At 41.1% G+C, this 19,218-nt stretch overlaps 1 protein-coding gene across 2 annotated transcripts; it reads left to right on the forward strand.

Annotated features, from left to right (window-relative positions):
• Positions 1–2,274: 2,274 nt before the first annotated feature.
• Positions 2,275–17,806, forward strand: cchcr1 (coiled-coil alpha-helical rod protein 1). 2 transcript variants are annotated; one of them, XM_018737050.2, is made up of 19 exons: positions 2,275–2,562; positions 3,678–3,972; positions 6,341–6,514; positions 6,592–6,709; positions 6,847–7,041; positions 8,938–9,101; positions 9,899–10,013; positions 10,119–10,229; positions 10,360–10,503; positions 10,717–10,827; positions 11,129–11,235; positions 11,589–11,701; positions 11,933–12,005; positions 12,094–12,218; positions 12,709–12,897; positions 15,168–15,269; positions 16,677–16,828; positions 16,934–17,084; positions 17,400–17,806. In XM_018737050.2, exons 1-19 carry the CDS (start codon positions 2,511–2,513, stop codon positions 17,534–17,536), a joined length of 2,628 nt encoding a protein of 875 aa, XP_018592566.2. In that variant the 5' UTR covers positions 2,275–2,510; the 3' UTR covers positions 17,537–17,806. The 2 variants fall into 2 exon arrangements, with proteins under 2 accessions (XP_018592566.2, XP_018592567.2); XM_018737051.2 differs by having other exon boundaries at positions 2,295–2,328.
• Positions 17,807–19,218: the final 1,412 nt, after the last annotated feature.

The following is a 19,218-nucleotide window of genomic DNA, read 5'->3' on the forward strand; positions in this document are numbered from 1 at the left end:
ATTTACTCACTTATACAGCTGGGCAATTTTTACTCTATCAGTTCAAGGTAAAAACCTTACCCAGGGGTACCATAGTGAAAGGTGGGACTCAAACTGTATCCGCACTTGTGCGATATGAAGGGCCAGCTTCCATAAACCCCTCGTGTGTGTGCAGCACACCTCCCTGTGCATTACTCCACCAGCCAAACCAGATCTACCGACTGTACCCCTGGTTTGTTGCAGAGGTTTGAAAAGTTAGCAAACAGCTCCCTCTATCTTTGTTTATTCATATTTCCATCTCACATTTCTTTAATACCCATAAGTGCAGAGGGTCTTCAAATTCTTTGGGACACAGACCCTCTTAGGAATCTGATCAAAGTCAAAGACCTCCCCCCCACTAGAAAAATGCTCAAAAATAAATTCAGAGAAAATATTCAGTTCCACTGAAACGTGATTCGCTTTACACAGAACTGCATCATAGATGAAAACAGCAGAGTAAAAGACTTATTTTTACTTTTATTCAGCTAAACACTGTCATTTTCAAAGCAAGGCGGTACTTTCCGGACCCCCTCCTGGAGCTCATCCACAGAGCACAGGTTAAGAACCCCTGTGTTAGTACCTTTTGCTTGCCTGGGACATAAGGGCTTTATTACACCAGTAGCTGCACTGTGGGATGCTGCAGCAGAGTAATTCACTGTGATTTGCTTCAACACCTCACAGATGATTTCTGCTGACACATCCGCTGAGGTTTGATTAACCTTTTCTGACAAACTCAAGCTGAGCGTTGCTTTTGGCTGTTATGCTGTGAACTGGTTGTGGAAACATATCCCTACAGTTCAGTTAATCAACCTCTGATCCCGTCTGTTGTAGCCATGGCAGAAAACAGTGTTTCGGCCGTTTCCCATGAGTAAATGACACTCCAGTTTTTTGGAATAAATTACGCCTTCCTGCTACACAATCTGAAAATATCACATGGGTCGCTATGGACATGAACCTATAACCCAAAGGTTACTGTTCAAGCCCTGTTCCCTGCTACTGCTGTGGACCCTTCAGCAACACACACAGTCTAAACCGCTTGTCCCATACGGGGTCACGGGGAACCCGAGCCTAACCCGGCAACACAGGGCATAAGGCTGGAGGGGGAGGGACGCACCCAGGATGGGACGCCAGTCCGTCGCAAGGCACCCCAAGGGGGATTCGAACCCCTGACGCACCGGAGAGCAGGACCCAGTCCAACCCACTGCGCCCCCCCTTCAGCAAGACATCTACCCTAAATTATTCCAAAAAACACTTAGTTGTGTGAAAGTATCAAACTCTGAAATATTTTGTATGAAACCATCACCTAAGCAGCAATACAATTTCCAGAGATATTATGCTTCTACAGTACCCTGGAGAGGTTAAGTCATTTCTAGTATTACTAAACTACACATCCCATGTACAATTGGTTAAATTAAGATGAATAATGTATATCATATAATCATCTGAATGTATATTATCAGTAGGGGGCGCGGTGGCGCAGTGGGTTGGACCGCAGTCCTGTTCTCCAGTGGGTCTGGGGTTCGAGTCCCGCTTGGGGTGCCTTGCGGCGGACTGGCGTCCCGTCCTGGGTGTGTCCCCTCCCCCTCCGGCCTTACGCCCTGTGTTACCGGGTAGGCTCCGGTTCCCCGTGACCCCGTAAGGGACAAGCGGTTCTGAAAATGTGTGTGTGTGTGTGTGTATATTATCAGTGCTTATATCAGTAGTATATTATCCCATGAAATAAAAGTTCTTATGATTACTCATATTTCCCAGTTATGCAATGCAATCAAGTTTTAATATGCTTATTTTCCAAATAGTTATTGTTGTTACTGTAGGATTTATTTTGACATATGGCTGCACAGTCATGGCTCTCAGCTACTAGCAATCCAGTATGATTCACTGGCAGTGGATCTAGTAATTTTCTAGAAGATTCGATTTTAGGCAACTTGAATGCACTGTCGCATGGATTATATACATTTCAAAGAAACACAAATTAAATTAATGCAATAAAAACCAACAATAGCTAAAGTCAAAACGAGGAGACTTCGAAACAAGGCTTTAAATAAATTCCAACAACTTAACAACATGTCGCTACCACAACTCCACTGGTTCCGTTGCTACCGCATCAAAACGTTTCAACGAACAAAGTGGACTCTTATTGGCCAGGTCTCACTCAGCTTTCAACCAATAAGCTCCTACTACAGTACGTAACATCTCGAATGCGCAGCCTACGGCCCTTTCTTATTGGATACATTCCAGGAAGTACTTTCAGTACATTAAAACGTTTCTGCGTTTGAAACGAAAGCGCGTCAGTTGGGTACCGGTAGCCTGGTAGTTTCGTAGTTCTTTTGTCATGGTTTACTAACTTAGCTGTTGAAAATGACTCTGTATTTCAGTGTTTCTCCTTTTTAAAAACTGACTGTAATGCATTGTCTTATAATTTGTGGGGAGGGACACGTCCGTTTTGCGTAGTAGCCGCCCGGTTAGCAGACACAGAGCTACTACTAGCTGCCATGGAAAAATTAAACGCACCTTCGCATTTCGTCATGGCGTCCAGTGCGGCGAGTAAGGACTGAATTTCCCTTTTCTTTTAGTCAGTGTCAGTTAACTGTCGTTGAGCTAACCTCCTAACTACTACTAGTCACAGTGCGCTCACTGTTTCCCCTGAGACTCAGGCTGAGTCTGAGGTGAGGCCAAGAATGAAGTGTCCAGACAACACAGACTGAGTGGCCTCCCCGATTAGAGCATTTCCTGTCATAATGACTCATTAATTGTGAGCGAGGGCTTGGAAGTTGGAGTAATTCAGTTACTAAATAAAATTTTCATTTAATTATGTCCTATCGTATCGGCGCTGCGCAGGCATTATTTTATTTTGCTTATATATCTGAATCTGTGCCAAGGTAGATAATAACGGAGATTTGCATTGTGCAGGAGGTCATTCTCACTTATTTACATTTTCAGTACCTTTCTATAAATGTAGTTTAGATACCTGTCCTACAGCAGAAGGTGGGATCTGAGCCCAGGATAATAGTGCTGTCAATGTAGTCATCTTACAGTCATACTGTCTGGATTCACCCCCAATTAATTTAAAAAAAGAAAAAAAAGGCAGTATGAGTAAGTAAACAAGTTGTCCGAAAACAGAAAGTGTTTGAAATTAGCATAGTGAGTTGCCTTGGGCAAAGGGTGTCATATGAATGAAAAGTTAAGAACCATAGCCCTACTGTTTAGAAGAGGTGCTTTGCTTCATCCATTTTTTGCACCGTGTGAGGATTTCTAGGATGGGACCGGTTTTCTGGGTTATGCGCACAAAAACGTCCGTGGTTTGTTTTTTTGTTTTTAAGAGAAAATGGAATGGCAGTATCGCCTAAGATCAAGACTCCTTTGATCAGTTTCAGACAAGGTTATTTTTCAAAGCTAGTTCTGGCTTTGAATTTGAAAATTGCTGAAAATTAACATTTTATGTGCTCTGTGCCTTGACATTTTTTCATAATTCAATTCCAAGCTCAGTTTCTCTAGATCTCTAGATATCGGGTTTAATGTTAGACTTTGGTAAGGCATTTTCAAATATCTCTTTCTACAGTGAGTGTTGAAAAAGGCCCCTTTTTAAAATTAAAAAGTGAAACTGATGTTGAGAGTTTGTCCTTGATTGTTTCATTATAACTGCACTTTTCTGTTGGCAGGGGCAGGCCAAGGGGACTTGATGACTCCTTCCCATTTCACATTGTTCCCCAAGTCTGTCCCATCTGTTGCAAAGCCAGGGTTAAGTGCAAATGAAGGAGCAAGAGCATCTTGGGCAGTCCCTTCCCCATCTGCTCCTGTGGGCACTGCTCATTCAAATCCCTGGTTTGCTATTGCTGAAGCAAAACAAGAGATTTTGGAACTCCGCCGAGAAAACCAGAGGTTGATGCAACTGCACGGGGACATAACTGGGGCACAGAATCAAAGTTTGCATGAAGTGGTCACATCAACGTCTAGGTAGGTGACTGGAGCTTTTAAGTGTGTAGTAGTCTATGAACTGTTTGTGAATGGGATGGGACATGGAAGAACAGCGACTTAAATAAACTTAAGCTTTCAGAAATTGTATTTCCAGTTGATGTAATGAGACACAATAGGCTTGTGAACGTTATCCGTTATTTCTATTGGGGGAAAATACATTTGCTTCTGGACAAAAAATGTGTAATCTAAAATTCATTTGAGAACCAAAAAAGAAAATGAGCAGTTCAAGAGGACGTGGGTTCCATCCCCGCTCAGACTGTGTGGAGTTTGCATGTTCTCCCTATAATGTTCATATTTAGATATGTTGACTCACTGTAAGTACTGTATCTGGCAGCGTAAGTCACCTTGGGTGAAATAGTGTCAAGTAAAACACTACAATAGTGTTCATTGGAAGTCACTTTGGGGAAAAGTGTTGGCGAAATGAATAAATCTAAACGTTACAAATACAGTATAAAATAATTGTATTTTACAAGTGTTATTTCTAGCTTGTTTTTGTAAATATTATGTTTTAGTTCATTAATTTATTATCAGTAACCACTTGTCCAGTGTAGTATTGTAGTGGACCAGAGTGTACCTCACGAGTGCTGGCTATGTGACAGTACGCTAGAGAGAGATGTTTTGATAGTTGTCTCTCAGATTTTTTTGATGTTAAAAAATACTGTCTGCATCACTCTGCGGAGTACATATTTGAAGTAATTTAAATAACTGGGTCTTATGTTTAACAGAAACACAACCATACCAAGTTGCAGCACAGTACTAGATGACACTACTGATTTGAAAAATATAAGCAGGATATGATTGCTGGCCTCAAAGGATCTTAACCTGCGAAGGAAGTAAATATTGCTGTCCCTTACTGCAGATACAGTATAATCCATGTACATATTCCATGACAGGTTGTATTTATATGTACACCAGGGTGTTATTAAGATGCAACTTGCTTGATTTCCTCAGTATGCATTTATATTGGGGGTGGGAACGTATCAGACAGAAGACCAAAAATAACTTAAGTTTTCCTGGTGTTAATGAAGATTAGGCTATCAGCACTGTGTAGGATTATGTGAATTTCAACCTCATGTCTCAGCATGGATAGTAGGGTAGAATCATTTGAGAATCTGAGAATGCACTGGCTCGGTGTGGGGTGTCGACATTCGTTGGTGTACCATGTAAACAGGAGCGTTTAACTGACATACTCTCGGGGTGCCCGCATTAGTGGTGATGGAGGAGGACAGTGCCACATTTACCTTCACCAACTGTCCTCTATCAGTGAGGAGAAACTTATTCCAGTACCAGCAAAAGTCCAGAAAAAGTGCTCTAGCATGTTTGTCAGGTTTGTCCAGATGTTTTGGAACAACCTCAGTAAGTGTAATTACTGCATCTTCAGTGCTATGATTTTGTTTATAAACAAACTGACATGGACCTAGTTTACTACTTATTGTATTAAGGTGATGAATGAACGTCATTGTACTCTTTGGGGCATGGTTTTTTTCGGAAGTGCCGCAATGTGGGATGTCCTAGCAGAATGGTGTCTGTATTTATGGAAAGCTGGAAGATCATTTGACAAGCCAGGGCTGACTCGCTTGCAAAAGATGTTCAAACTTAAGCTGTCTGGACCGATGACCTTCCTTGCATTTATGCATATTACTATCATCAGCAATAATAATTATTTTGTCTGAAGTAGTGAGTGTTATACCTTTAAGAATGTCTTCACATTTTTCAGTTGCCCACCTTTTTAAACCTAGTAAAAGATCAAGGTCAGGGAAAGCTGGTAGCGTAGTACTTAGAACTGCTGCCTTTGGTTCTGCAGGGTGCCGGTTCAGATCTCATCTACTGCTGTAGTACCCTTTCACAAGGTACTTACTCTAAATTGCTCCAGTAAAATTACCCAGCTATACAAATGAGTAAATAATTGTAGGTACGCTAACATTGTAAGTTGCTTTGGAGAAAAGTGTCAGATCAGTGTAAAAGTGTGAATTGCTCCACTAAAGATTACCCAGTTATAAAAATCTGTAAATCACTAAATAGCTTAGCTAAACGGTAATCAAAATAAATCTGCCGTTATAGTTTACATTTATTCATTAAGCTGACGCTAAATGTGACTGTCAATATGGTAGGATGTAGTTCTCCCACAACTCCTCCGAAATCATAACTAGGGATGGGAGTTATGAAATGCACAAGTGTATTAACGTTTTCAAAGCTTGACACTAAAAAAATTATACAGTTACTCCGATTTTGTTGTGCGTTTGCCACTTTGAAGTCAAATTGGTGATGAATAATCATGTACTGAATCTGTCACTGGCATTTGTGGAGCCAAAGCTGTGCATTGTAACTTATTCTTCATGCCCTTCAGGTCTGGAGGCAAGGGTAACCAACTGACCACAATGTATGGAGAGACAGAGTGGAGGTTGGACACAGAGAGGCTGAAGGCTGAAGTGGAGCGGTTAAGGGGACAGCTGGATGCGTTGAAGGAGGCATCAGGGAGACAGAGGGATGAGATTCGAGAGCGAGAAAGCACTCTTAGCAGGTAGAGTTTACAGTGTCCGCTTTTTTAATGTAATTTTGGTAATAATTTCACTGCTGTTCTCATTCCCTGTTTTCCAGGCAGAGCTACGAGTTACAGGAGGCCCGTTCTGAACTCTGTCGGATGAAGGCTGAACTTGGCCAGACTGGAGCTGACCTTTGTCACAGCAGATTGGAGCAGGAAAGACTATGTGTAAAGGTCGCGCAGAAGAATGTGTCCTTTGCTTATGTTTTAATGACTTGGCTTTAAAATTATGATATGGCTGACATCTGATGTTACTCAGTTACCTTCAGTCCATCTCATTCATTTTTTTTTTTTTTAATATTTGTATATAGCTGGAAAAACTGAAGAAGGAGCGACAGGAGGAGAGAGAGAAGCTAGAAAAGGAGGTTGAGAGGAGCAGGCATGAGGCCCATGTCCTGAGGACCAGGATAGAACAGGAAAGGCAGGAGCGGGATGAGGCTGGCAAGCTGGAGGTGCTGAGACTTAAGGAGCAACTGGTGGAGGTACAGAGGAAGAGCCAGACAGAGGTAAGGGTGCAGACACTGAACCAGGGTTGCAGTACGTTTAAGTGTCTACCTTAGTCAGACTCGGATGAGACATCAAGTCGTGTTAATTATTAGGCAAACGTTTTGTCACACTTTACTGTTTTAGAAAAGGACTTGTCAGCACAGTTTATTCTTTTCAGCATCAATAGAGAAGCAAAGCCTTGGTATCAAGGCTGGATTGAAATATTTCAGAGAAGAGTGAAAACTTGGGTAAATGTGAATTCTCATTGGCAGAGACACACCTACCATATATACACTTCCAAGCAGTGTACACAGAAGAACTGTTTTTATATATTAAATATGAGCACCTGTGTCCTTGACATTTAAACACATTTTGGATTATGTTACAACTGTTGCAAACAAAACAGTTTCTCAGTAATGTACTTCATCTTTGGCTAATTCTGTTTTGAACTTGTTCAAGTAACCAAAGCATGATGATGAAAGCAGGAAGAGTGAACAAAGAAATGGATTATAAATGCCCTTTTGACTTTCTTCTGTTGTGCAGGTGCCCAAGCAAACTTTCTAAGCTCTTGGAGAATATCAAAGTTGAGTGTAAATGTTCTACAGAAGCCATATGACTTAAAACGGAACTAATTCATTGTTGTAACAAAAAGACTGAGGGTTTGAAGCTCATGTTTTTATCTGCCTTATGGCTTAGTACAAGAAGAAATAGGTGTTTTTTGAAGTTATTCTGTCTATCTGTTTGAACGATTTATAACCACACCTGTGGAAGAAAAAACAAAGATGACAGATTTTATTGCATTATGTAGTCTTCTATAGACCTTTCTCTATTTAAATGCTGTTTGAAAGAGTTTTTATGAAAAACCTGTAAATGCAGGCCTGGTCTATAAGGAATGTGTCTAATAATACAAGGTATAGTGTTTTTTAATGGGCAGGACTACAAATAAAAACATCCAAGACGTCAACCATTTGGCTTCTGTGTCTACCAGGAGGAACGGATGTTCTTCAAATATCCTGCTTTCACTCCTTTTCTTCTGTAAAACCACTTCCAAAATATTTACCTAGACCAGAGTTATAAAAGTGCAAACACCTGAAGATATTCAGTTGTTCATGTTTCATCACACCATATGCTTTTATCCTTCACATGCACATAATCTACTAGTTTATCACAAGACTTGAATCTAGCTGTGAACTTTGATAGTTCAGAAGATTAAGATGCATTTCTGAGTGAAACTCTTATTTATTAGCATCAGCAGTTGCTGAACCTCATGACCAAGAAACGTAATAAACTTGTCCAGATGAAGTCCATGCAATAACACGCAGTATAGCCCAGATATGAAACTTGAGCCTTTGTTCCAGAAATCTACATCTTCATTCAATTTTAATCCATTGAAAATATCCGAGCAGTTCTAGTTTAGGCTTTATAGATTCCCAGGTGAGTAGCCCTGGAGATGTTCTGAGTCACGTTATAAATTCTGAGTTGATAACAAGTCTGAATTATCTCTAGTGAAAGATCCACTGTTTCCAAAGCTGGGGGTCTCTGTTTCTGCATTAATATTTCAGTTAGCAAGTAAAACCTTGGGGCCATCTTGTGATGTCATGTGATTTACTATTAGAGCAGAGTCAGCTGCTGATTTTTATCTGCAAGAAGTTTTACAAGTGCCGTGATTCTGCCAGCCGTGGCCCTTGCCTCTGTGCCGTGGTCATTTTAACATTTCTTCAGCAAAAACTCCAGCCTTCTCTTTCTGCCATCAAAGCAACAATATCATGACAATAGGTTTCCCAGACAGTATATACGTATAACAGTGTAAAATATAAAAACAGGTAAAGCTCATGGCATACCTTGTAGGAAGCTGGATGTAATGTTATTCTCAGTGTGCTGTTTTCATATTAATGCAAAAGTTATGTCTTTTCCAGTTAACAGAGTTGTCTGCGACACACCAGAAAGAAATGTCTGCTCTCCAGCAAGCCTGTACAGACCTACAGGATAAACTCGGTGGTTCCACACAAAAGGTAGTCCAGCTAGAAGGCAGCCTGCAGCAAGCATATGATGAGAGGGACAGGCTGAGAGAAGAGCTACGGTAAACTTCTTAGAAAGTCAAAACCATTGAAACTCAGCACATGTGCCTCATTCCGTCTGTCTTCATACCCAGGATCCTAAAGGTCTCACTTGCATGCTTATATAGCAGTTTGGAGTAATGAGTTAAAAGATACAAGTACAGGCAATCTGGACTTGTGACAGCCCAGACTTGGGACAGCTGTTGCATTAGCCTTATTATATTATTTTCGAGTCCTGATGTTTGGTGGTGACGTCTAATGACGAGCGCTTCATCTGCTATATGATGACATAGGCTGGCTCCACCACCCCAAGTCACCACATCTCTTATTGTTTGGATGTATCGAAGCAATTGTTTGTACAGTTTTTTTTGTTTATTTCCTTTAAGTCACTTTTTATGTGAAATGACTAATGAGAAAGAGTGTGGCGGTGGTGCTGATAAGAAAAAGCAAAAGATAACAGATTTAGAATTGAAAGTGAAAACAATAGTGTTGGATCAAATGATAATACCGTGTTATATGTGTATTATTATTTTACATTAGTATTATTTTAACATTAATTCGTATAATTAGTGAAACACGTAACATAGCTCTCTCATGCAATGCAGCATTGATGTTTATTGTTTTATATACCCATGGTTCGTATATTAAACGTTGACTTTTGACAGGGATGTTGGAACAGAACCCTGTCATAAGTCCAGTACCAACTGTATGCACAAGGATCACTGTGGGAGCCTTCCACTGTGTTAGCGCTGCTGAGTGCTTTTCAGTCTGTGGCGAGTTAATAGACCCGCGTAACATTTTAGCATTACCTTCCTTGCAGGAAAATGGAGAGTGCTTTTGACACTCAGTCAGCCACACTGCAAAGCCTGAGGAATTACATCGGGCAGCTCACCCCAGAGAGTCATAAGGAGGAAGAACTCGCCCACACGGTTCAGGTAAACATAGATATGTGTGGAGAGGTGTAGCTTAGACTACTGCTGCTTCTGCAGTTCTTGCTTTTACTCATGTCTTAGTGTCTCTTTTGTAAAACTCTTCTTTAGAAACTGGAAAGAGAAAAGGAGGCTTTACAGGCAACTGCAGAGCTTTTGACTATAAGGCTGAACTCTCTGAATGACATATTGCTGATGCAGGAGAAAGAGATGGAAGAGAAGGTAAGTTTGATGGCTGCAGCGTTGTTAGATTAACTGAGATGATCAAGCAACATAAAACCTATATTCTTCTGGTGTTTTATTGATGACTGAATTTACAGATTTACGTTGTTTCCTGTCTTCCTCCTGCTAGATCCTATTAGATCCTCTGTCGAAACCTAGTCCTGCGTGCCACAAAGTGCTGCGCTGCTGGAGAGAGAAGGTGTTCACTCTCCTGGTGCAACTTCGCTCTAAGGAAATCCAGTTGCGAGGGGAGAAGGACAAACTTGTCACCACAGTAAGGGACTAAAGTGTGAGCAGAACTGAGTACTTGGATATTAGACATAAAGATTGTTTAAATGGTGCACTCCTAGTACTACAGATCAGTGTATCTCTTTTGCTTTGGACAGGTTCATGTGAGTAGATGCAAAGGTTAAGGGGTGGTACATAAATTATAGGTGCCTAATATTCGGTTAAGGTCCACTCAAGGTGTTCACTCTTGTGTGTTGAGATTTCAACGTTGGAGCAAGAGGTGAAACAACAAACTTACCAGACCAGCGTGCTCCAATGCAGCCTGGAGGACAAGAGCGCTGAGCTGGACCTTGAGAGAGTTGGGAGACAGGTGAGCATGTAGGGAAAGCCTGCTGTTCTTGTACAAGTTTGCGTTCACATGAAGTCGATGGTGATCTTGTGTAATATTAAATCTCATTAAGTAAAGCCCTTTTTTAGAGGCTTAGAACTTCAGGCTAAGTGACCATGGAAATGTCACCATCTAACTAGAACAGAGCTCTCCATGATGCTTTGAAATGCCTTCATAATGTAATAGGAGATTGTTTTTATAGACTTCCATAATGTAACAGCTCTCTAATAATTAAGGTATTGAGGATTCGGTGATGAGCACTGTAGTCTGTTATGTGTTGCAGACGCTGGAGCGGGAACTGGCTCAGCTTAGAGATGAAAACACCATGCTAAAGCAAGTGTATCATGAGGCAAAGTCGTCCCTAAAGACAGTAGTGGAGGATGTTAAAAGGCATAGTATCACCTTTTCTCTTTTGTTTTTCATTTAGAATAGGTCAAAAGATCAGGAAGAGTTTGGCACAGATTAAATATAGTTTGTTGAACAGTAATATAGTACACTTACATTTATTCATTTAGCAGACGGTTTTCTCCAAAGTAACGCACATCTCAGAGAAATACAATTTGTGCATTACATTAGCAGAGAGAGAGACATAGTTGCAGCCATGTGATAAGTAAACTTAGTTTGTTTCTTTCCACTTTATGCACCACTGTTCATTACATGAGTAGGTGTGTAAAACTCAGAATAGACGATTACACCTGTCTGAGAATGTTACCGGTTTTACTAATAATTCTCTTCATCTGCAGATTCAGTCACTCCTTTGATGCCAACGTGACAGAGGTGCAGGCAGCTCAATCCCATCTCCTTGCTTTGGGCCAGAGACTTACTTTTGCTAATTTCAGAATTGATACTATCCAAGGTGGGCTTTAGAAAGATTTTTCAGCTTTATCTGCTGAAAAATCACCATAATAATAATTAAAAATGCTCCAAAGGGCAGAGCAACTTCTGGTTGTTACAAGGTAATGATGATGTATGATGATGGTTTTTGAATGGAATTGAATTCAAAATGAAACAGTAGAAATGCTGACTGCCTTGAACAAGAGCCTATCTCGCCATATTGAATGCGCTCCTTTAATGTTTTTATCTTCAGGGCTTATAATGAGGAAAGTAGCACTGTGGAAGGTGCAGCAAGCCACTAAACAGGCAGAGGTTGTTCCTGGAAGGTATGCTGCACTCGGGTCTTCATGCCTTTGGCCTCTCTAACCGAATGACCCTGCCTGCCCTTACCTCACCAGTTGATCCCTTCCGTAGGTCCTCCTTCAGCGACCTGCAGGAAGAGCTGGCAGTGACGTGTACAGAGAGGGACCGGCTGGCACAGGAGCTGAAGCGAACCCCCAGCCTCATCGAGGAGGCTCTTGCCGAAGCCCGTGAACAGTGTGTGTATGCTGCTACACGTTTGGTCTCGATCTGCCATGTCTTCCAAGTTAAAGCAATGTGCTGTGCTTAACGTTTCTGGTGGCATGTTCTAAAAGTCATAAGAATCGTGCAGTCATGGCTTGCATGTCAAAAAGGCTTGCAAGTGGAACACTTAAGACGAATGTTAGGCCTAGGAACACTCAATTAAAATAAGACATGTAAGACCAGCGTATTTTTGGTCAAAGTCTCACTATTCAGAATGGTGAAGTATTTCCTAGCCTGAGGACATCCAGGGTTATACATTATTTGTAGTCCAGTGGAGGCATTGAGGCTACCATGTACTGTCTTCCTAGAGCAATCACTAGGATTTACCACATAAAAATCTGTGTTCTCTCTGGCTTTACTAGCTAAGCCTGAGCATAAACATTTGTCTTTGCAGTGCCCTGTTTGATTTCCTGAATGTAAGTTTGGCTGTATTTACGCTGTTCCTACCCTCTTTCTGCCTCCCAGTTGAGTCTGAGTTAAGGCACCTGAGGCAGGCCTTGCAGCAGAGCCGTGAGGAGGCATTGGAGTTGGGGCGGAGCTGCTCACAGGCCGAGCAGAAGCTACAGGACGCTCAGCAGGAGGTGCAGGAACATACGGATAGCATAGCTCAGCTCCGTGCCCAGCTCGCCAGTCAAGAGGAGCAGAGTGCAAGAGGTCAGTGAGCAAGATAAGGGGAGCGGATGTACTTCTCACCATTTAACAACCAGCTCAATGCCGCAGAGAGTTCCTACAGTGTTTTGTACACTGGCTCCATGTGTTACGAGCATTTGAGATACACATTTTCAAAGATATGAAAATTTGCTGTGGAGTGAAAGCCACTTGCATTTCCACTCACAGTCGTTAATTGGCAGTAAGACACAGACAGAATAGACAGAGCAGCATGAGACCACCTTCATTGTACTTCCAAATGTTTTTTGAAACTCCTGTCTGCTGTTCCCGAGTGCTGTTGTGTAACAAGATGACAAATGTTGAATGTGTTTATGGTAGGAATCCCTCAGCAGTCGAGTTGAAAGAGGTTTGTGGAGAAAGTATACCACCTTCATCTTTTAAAATTAATTTTAACCTAGCTTTGCGTTGTTAATATTCGAATTAAAGTCTTAAGGTATTTTTATTTACTACAGCTATATTCAAGGTTTTTTTTTTTAATAAATGACATTTAAATAAGTCGAGGGGCATCTGTTTGCTTTTTATTGATTTTTGTAGCTAATAAAGACAGCTGAACGCAGGGACAGCTGGTAGTGCAGTGGTTAGACCTACTGCCTTTGGATTCAAAGGTCGCAGGCTCCAATCCGACCTTTGGCTGTAGTCCGCTTGAGCAAGGTACTTACCCTTAATTGCTCCAGTGAAATCATCCAGCTGCATGAATGGGTGAATAATAGTAAGCTTGTGATAATTGTAACCTTAACGTCGTAAGTCACTTTGGAGAAATGTGTCAGCTGAACGAATAAATGTAAATGAATGTAACCGCATTACTGACGTGATATCGGATATAATTATGTAATGAATTTGTGTGAATGGCACTGAACAGGGAATGGTGGAGATGATGTATTTTTATTTTCAGTAATTATAAATGAATAAATTCTAATATATTTTGAAGTACTTAAAAAAAAGTAACTACAGCCATTGTTCGATTAATGCAGTATGTGGTTGTGAAAGAAATTTTATTTCCTTTTCTGGAAACAATCAGCCGCAAGAGATCCGCACAAAACACTCAGGACACAGAGAGACTTTTCACGACAACATCACCCGATGGGAGAGCCCCAGACAGCTGGGTGTCTGCGTGATCGGTTTGCGTTGCTTCCTTTTATTTGCCAGCTCATTATTTGAAAGGTCATCATAAGGCATGGCAACACTTTCGAAACTTCCCTTGCATCCGATGCAGAAGTGAGCTATACTCCAAACAATTTGTCCCCTTTTAAGAATTGTGTGGACGCATCCTAAAGGTTAAACTTTCTTTGTGCTTCGTTTTCCCTATCAACATTTCTCCATTGCATAGCATACATTTTCTGAACGTTTTAACTTTACATCATACTAGAACATATTAATCACTTGAAAATATTAACTACTTGAAAGGCAGCAATGAAAAACTTTAACATAGCATTTTTGGGCCACATTCACTAATGCTCACTTTAGCGACTGCGCTAATTGTTTTATTAAAAACACACAAGTAGTGCATGAAACACTACTGGGCGCCAGTCCGAGCTCTGCAATGCAACCGTTCCTGTCATTTTCACTCCATTAACGACTCTGGCTGCACTTGACTCTCAACTGTGTTGCTTATTTTTAACGTATAATGTGCTGTTTAAGCAAATTTATACTAAAGAAACTAAGAAACATTTCCATTTCCCAACTCTGCTGAAATTGGTAACAGTCATGGCGTAATAAGACAGTGCATGTCCTCTAGTAGTGTGGTTACCGGCAGTGTTTTTGGTTCCTAACCCTGAAATTAATTGGGCAACGACTGTATTACACTGCACTTTAGTGGCATCGCATCCAAAGTGTGGTCTGCCTCACACTGACCCTGGATGACACACGCTGCTACTGATAATGAATAGATGGGGGGTGGTACACAGTGTAATTTAATTTCTTTTACATTTCTCTGAGCTTTATACAGAGCCTAACCTGTTAAGTTAGGAATATGAGTATTATTCAGCCTTTATTGTTGTGACTTAATGGTAAAAGTCCATTTGGCATTATGACCAAATCGAATAACAGACTATCATTCCCAGTTGTTGGTAAGTTGAGGATCCAGTGCACTTGAATCATTTAAATACTGTTTAGATTTATGTCTGAGGTGCAAGTTCACATGTACCGATGGAATATTTGTTACTATATAGTTAAAACGCAGTTGATTCAAATAACCGCAGTGAGCCCAAACAGCTGCCAAAGTGAAGTGCTTGACTGACTCTGACTGGTCGTTTCAGCCCTGAAGGAGAGGCTGTCAGTGGCAGAAGCTGAGTGTACGGAGCGTCTCCGGGAGATGGAGTCCCAGTTGAATGCAGCGAGGCGGGAGCACACCAAAGCAGGTAGGATGGGGTTTTAAGGGTTCATCTTTGGTCTCGGAAATTAATACCATGACGCCCACACTTTGGTTGCTGTAAATATTGCTGGGAATGTTTCCACCTGTGGTCTGCAGAGCTACAGAATTTAATTATTCCAGAATGTTGGCACTACCTCAATTCAGACCCTCCAGCTGTAAGGGTTGTTGACAATGTCAGTCTTTACCATTTGGGCCAGACACTTCCTAGATAAATTAGATTGTGTAGGTGGCTGTGCTCCAAAGTAACTCTCTTTTTAATAACTGTGTGGTTCTTTAGGCACGGTTTCCCGTGAATTTTCTTGCTATAGTGACATACAGATGTGTGAAGTATAAGTTATTGTCCGTTAATAGTGTCTCTCAACTCACCATAGCGCCATATTGCCTTCATGTTTCTGTTCGACTTCATGGTGCTCCTGGCAATACAGTCATCACTTCACTTTCAGGAGGGTTAGGTGCGGAAGACCCCCGCGATGTAAAAATTCATGAATAATACTTGGGTTCCTAGTCTGCTAGCCTGACTGGTAACATAAGTCTATTACTATCACAAAGACAGCTAACACATGAGTGAGGCTGGTTGCCAGGACAAAGATGCGTGACATACCCAAGCCAAGATACATAGATCCCACAACTATTTTTTTGAAAAAGCAAAAAATAACTTTTAATATTAAAGATATAATATGTACTTACGCTAACAAATGTTAAATAACACTAATTTTTATATATTATCATATTTGATTTCATGTGATACAAATCATTTTCACTATTGTTTATATATTTTTGGCTTACGTATTGTCTGTGAGTTTCTACGGTCTTTCAGCAAGCTCCAAAAATATTCCCATTTAATTGTTCCCAGCTAACTCGTGAATAACCGAAACGGCGAATGTCAAATTCGCGAATCTGGAGGGGCGACTGTATATTTAAAAATTCTCCTTATATAGCGTCTGTCACTATACCTTGTCAGTAACCTGTCTCCAGATTTGCTGGGTAGGCTCCGGTTCCCCGTGACCCCATCTGGGACAAGCGGTTCAGAAAGTGTGTGTGTGTGTGTGTGTGTGTATATTCCTTAGTCATTATGATTAGGATTTCTTTTAAATACACAGATCCAGTGTGGGATCTTAGACTGGCAAACTTTTTTCACGGCAGGATTTACATGCATCTTAGAAAAATGGAAGAATACTTATGTAATGAACTGCTGCTTTTTATTTATAACTAAAATGATTAGACATTAAATTTAATGTTTTGTGTTGAGCATTGATGATAATTCCCAAGCAAGTCCATTTAGATGTCAGAAAAAAATATGACATTGTGAAGGAGGCAAGTACTTGCATATGCATGCTGCAGTAAATGAAAAATGAACTCGTGTTGTGTTGGTTTATGCGTAACCTGTTTGCAGTGGTGACCCTGAGACAGTCAGAGAGGCAGGCAGAGCGCGAAAGGGAGCGAGAGAAGGAGATCCGTGCCTTACAGGACGAACAGATCAAGAAGGAAATTCAGGATTTACAGAGGCTCCTGCAGGAGACTGGCAGAGATCGAAACCTGCTTCTGGCAAGTCGCTCTTTTACCTCCCCTTAGGCTTTTTGCGCCACGATAAAAAGAAGGCATAAGTCTTTTGCAATCAAAGCAGTCTGCACTGAATTTCTGCATTTCTAGGCAACAGTACGTGAAAACGGGTTGCTGAAGCAGTACAAAAAAGCCAGGACAGCTTCACTGAGATCGTCAGCAGCTGTTACAGAGCAGCAGTCGGGCGTGTCCTCGGGAAAGACCCAGGTTATCGGGCCCGGACCTAAACCACCGACTAAAGGTTAGTGGTGTTCTTTACTAGTAGCATGTGTATTGGGGGCAGTTGATGGTGTAGTGATTATAGATGCTGCCTTTGGACCCTAAGGTAGTAGGTTCGAGTCTCACCTCCAGCTGTAATATCCTTGAGCAAGGTACTTTACCCAAAAAAAAAAGTTCCAGTAAAAAAATTACCTTACTGTATAAATGGGTAAATTAACTAAGTATCTTCACATGGTAAGTTGCTTTGAAGAAAAGCATCAGCTAAATGAGTAAATGTGTATTGCATGTGACTGCTATGGGGTGGTCATCTTAGCTCTCTGTGTTCCTTTTCCCTCAGAAAGCCTCCTCTCTGTCCTGGATGACCTGCAGGCTCTGAGTGCTGCCATTGTCAACAGCTCGGACAGTTCTGGCGACGAGGATGGCAGTGGAGCCAAAGCGTGTAGACATTCTGAAGCATTAAGCCAGAGGAACTGACATGCAAGTGTGTTAGTAATGGATATAAAATTAAACTTTTCTTTACCCTGTTGCTATATAAGGGCATAATGTGCATTAAAATTGGATTCCAAACCCTACCTTGTTGAAGAACTGAGGATGTCACTGCTTCTCAGCGCACTTCAGATTTGTAGCTCTTAAGTTAATTGCATTGCTCTTTTGCTGTGGAAAGTTTGTTTTCAGTGTCTAATTTTATGTTTCCTTCTTTCACATTTGTTTATATTATTAATAGAAAACAGTTTTGTTCGAATAAAATCACTTTTCACTTGAGAGAAAAATGAAGCTCCAGTAATCACATTTTGATGGTTACTAATGTTATGGTGACATATAACGATGTGTGTGTGTGCGCATGTGTGCGCTTCATGTCTTAATTTACCTTAATAGAAGGTAATTCTGAATTTACTTTCCAAGGGTTTCTGGGATTTTCCTGCATGGAAACATGTAAGGGACTTGTCTTGTTGAATTCACAATTCTTCCAGAGAAAATGATAAAATTGTGCAGTCATCAGAATAACTTTATTCCTGGTATTGATTCACATGCACTCAGATAAGAGAGTGTGGCACACAGCGCTGTGTGTGGAAGACTGCGCTCGGTGCCCTGTTCATCCTACCTAATAATGCGATTGATGTGCAAGGAGCTGGTTTTTATTCGGTATCTTCAAAGCAGACAAACTGGATTATTGTACTGATGGGTTTTACCCGTACTGCTGTCGTTTGTGTAATAAGGACAGTACCAGGAGTAACATCATCAGTACTGAATGTCGTAGGGCTGATAGAGGAAACGTACAGTAGTTTTCCTAATTTGACTCACTTGGAGAAATTTTGCACAATTATACTAACTTCATAGTGATTATGAGAGATAATAAACAAATAGACTCAATACCAGGGGGACTGTTACAGTCCCTTCACACATGGTCATGGGCAACCTGGGCGGACATAAATTGGTCTCTGTTTCTGTTTCGGGGTGTGATTCGCTCCCCCCCTCATTGCTCACAGCAGCACCAACTGTCAGCCTGGTACCCAGAATGCTGTGGGTGAATGTAAGAGAACACGGCTTTCTGCCAGGAGAGGTATGCGGTCCAGGGAGGCCTGCCGTCTGTAGTGTGAAATCGGAGTATGAGGCACTAACCCCACACCTTGGAGCTCGCGTGGGTGTCGCACTTCACTGGGAAGAAGGACTGGGGTCATTGGCTAAGGTTTTAAGAAAAAATAGAAGAAAACATTTCAGAATAATTGCTTAACTGTGGGAATCTGAATACCACCTTGCATATGGTAGTACCCTTGAGCACTTATCCTGCATTGCTGCTAGGAAAAAAAAAATACATGTATTTATAGGTGTATAAATGGGTAAACCATTGTAAGTAGCTTAACATCAGAAGTTGCTTTGGAAGATGATGCCAGCTAAATTAATGAATGTAAATTAGAGTATTTTGAGGGGTTGAACCTTATTAGCTCAGCAGGGGTGGAATTACATGTCTTACATGAAAATGCTTTTATTTCACTAACTTAAGCAAAGTGTTCTGTCCAGTCTGAATGGTAACTGGAATTCTCAATATTCCCGGGCTAGGTGTCTTACGGTGGTGAAAGTAGCATCCGCTTTATTGAACTAGTTTGAATTTATGATTGTGAGTGAGTGAGTGAATGAAACTTTATTAATTCAAGAGG

This window comes from Scleropages formosus, chromosome 13, assembly GCF_900964775.1.
Source record: "Scleropages formosus chromosome 13, fSclFor1.1, whole genome shotgun sequence".
In the NCBI taxonomy this organism is placed as follows: domain Eukaryota; kingdom Metazoa; phylum Chordata; class Actinopteri; order Osteoglossiformes; family Osteoglossidae; genus Scleropages; species Scleropages formosus.

What these genes read in the sequence shown, in the direction of transcription:
- cchcr1 (XM_018737050.2), top strand. Translation starts at nt 2,511, where the DNA reads ATGGAAAAATTAAACGCACCTTCGCATTTCGTCATGGCGTCCAGTGCG. An exon ending in GAGATCGAAACCTGCTTCTG is followed by an intron (nt 16,829 to 16,933) that starts GCAAGTCGCTCT and finishes CTGCATTTCTAG; the next exon opens with GCAACAGTACGTGAAAACGG. An exon ending in ACCTAAACCACCGACTAAAG is followed by an intron (nt 17,085 to 17,399) that starts GTTAGTGGTGTT and finishes CTTTTCCCTCAG; the next exon opens with AAAGCCTCCTCTCTGTCCTG.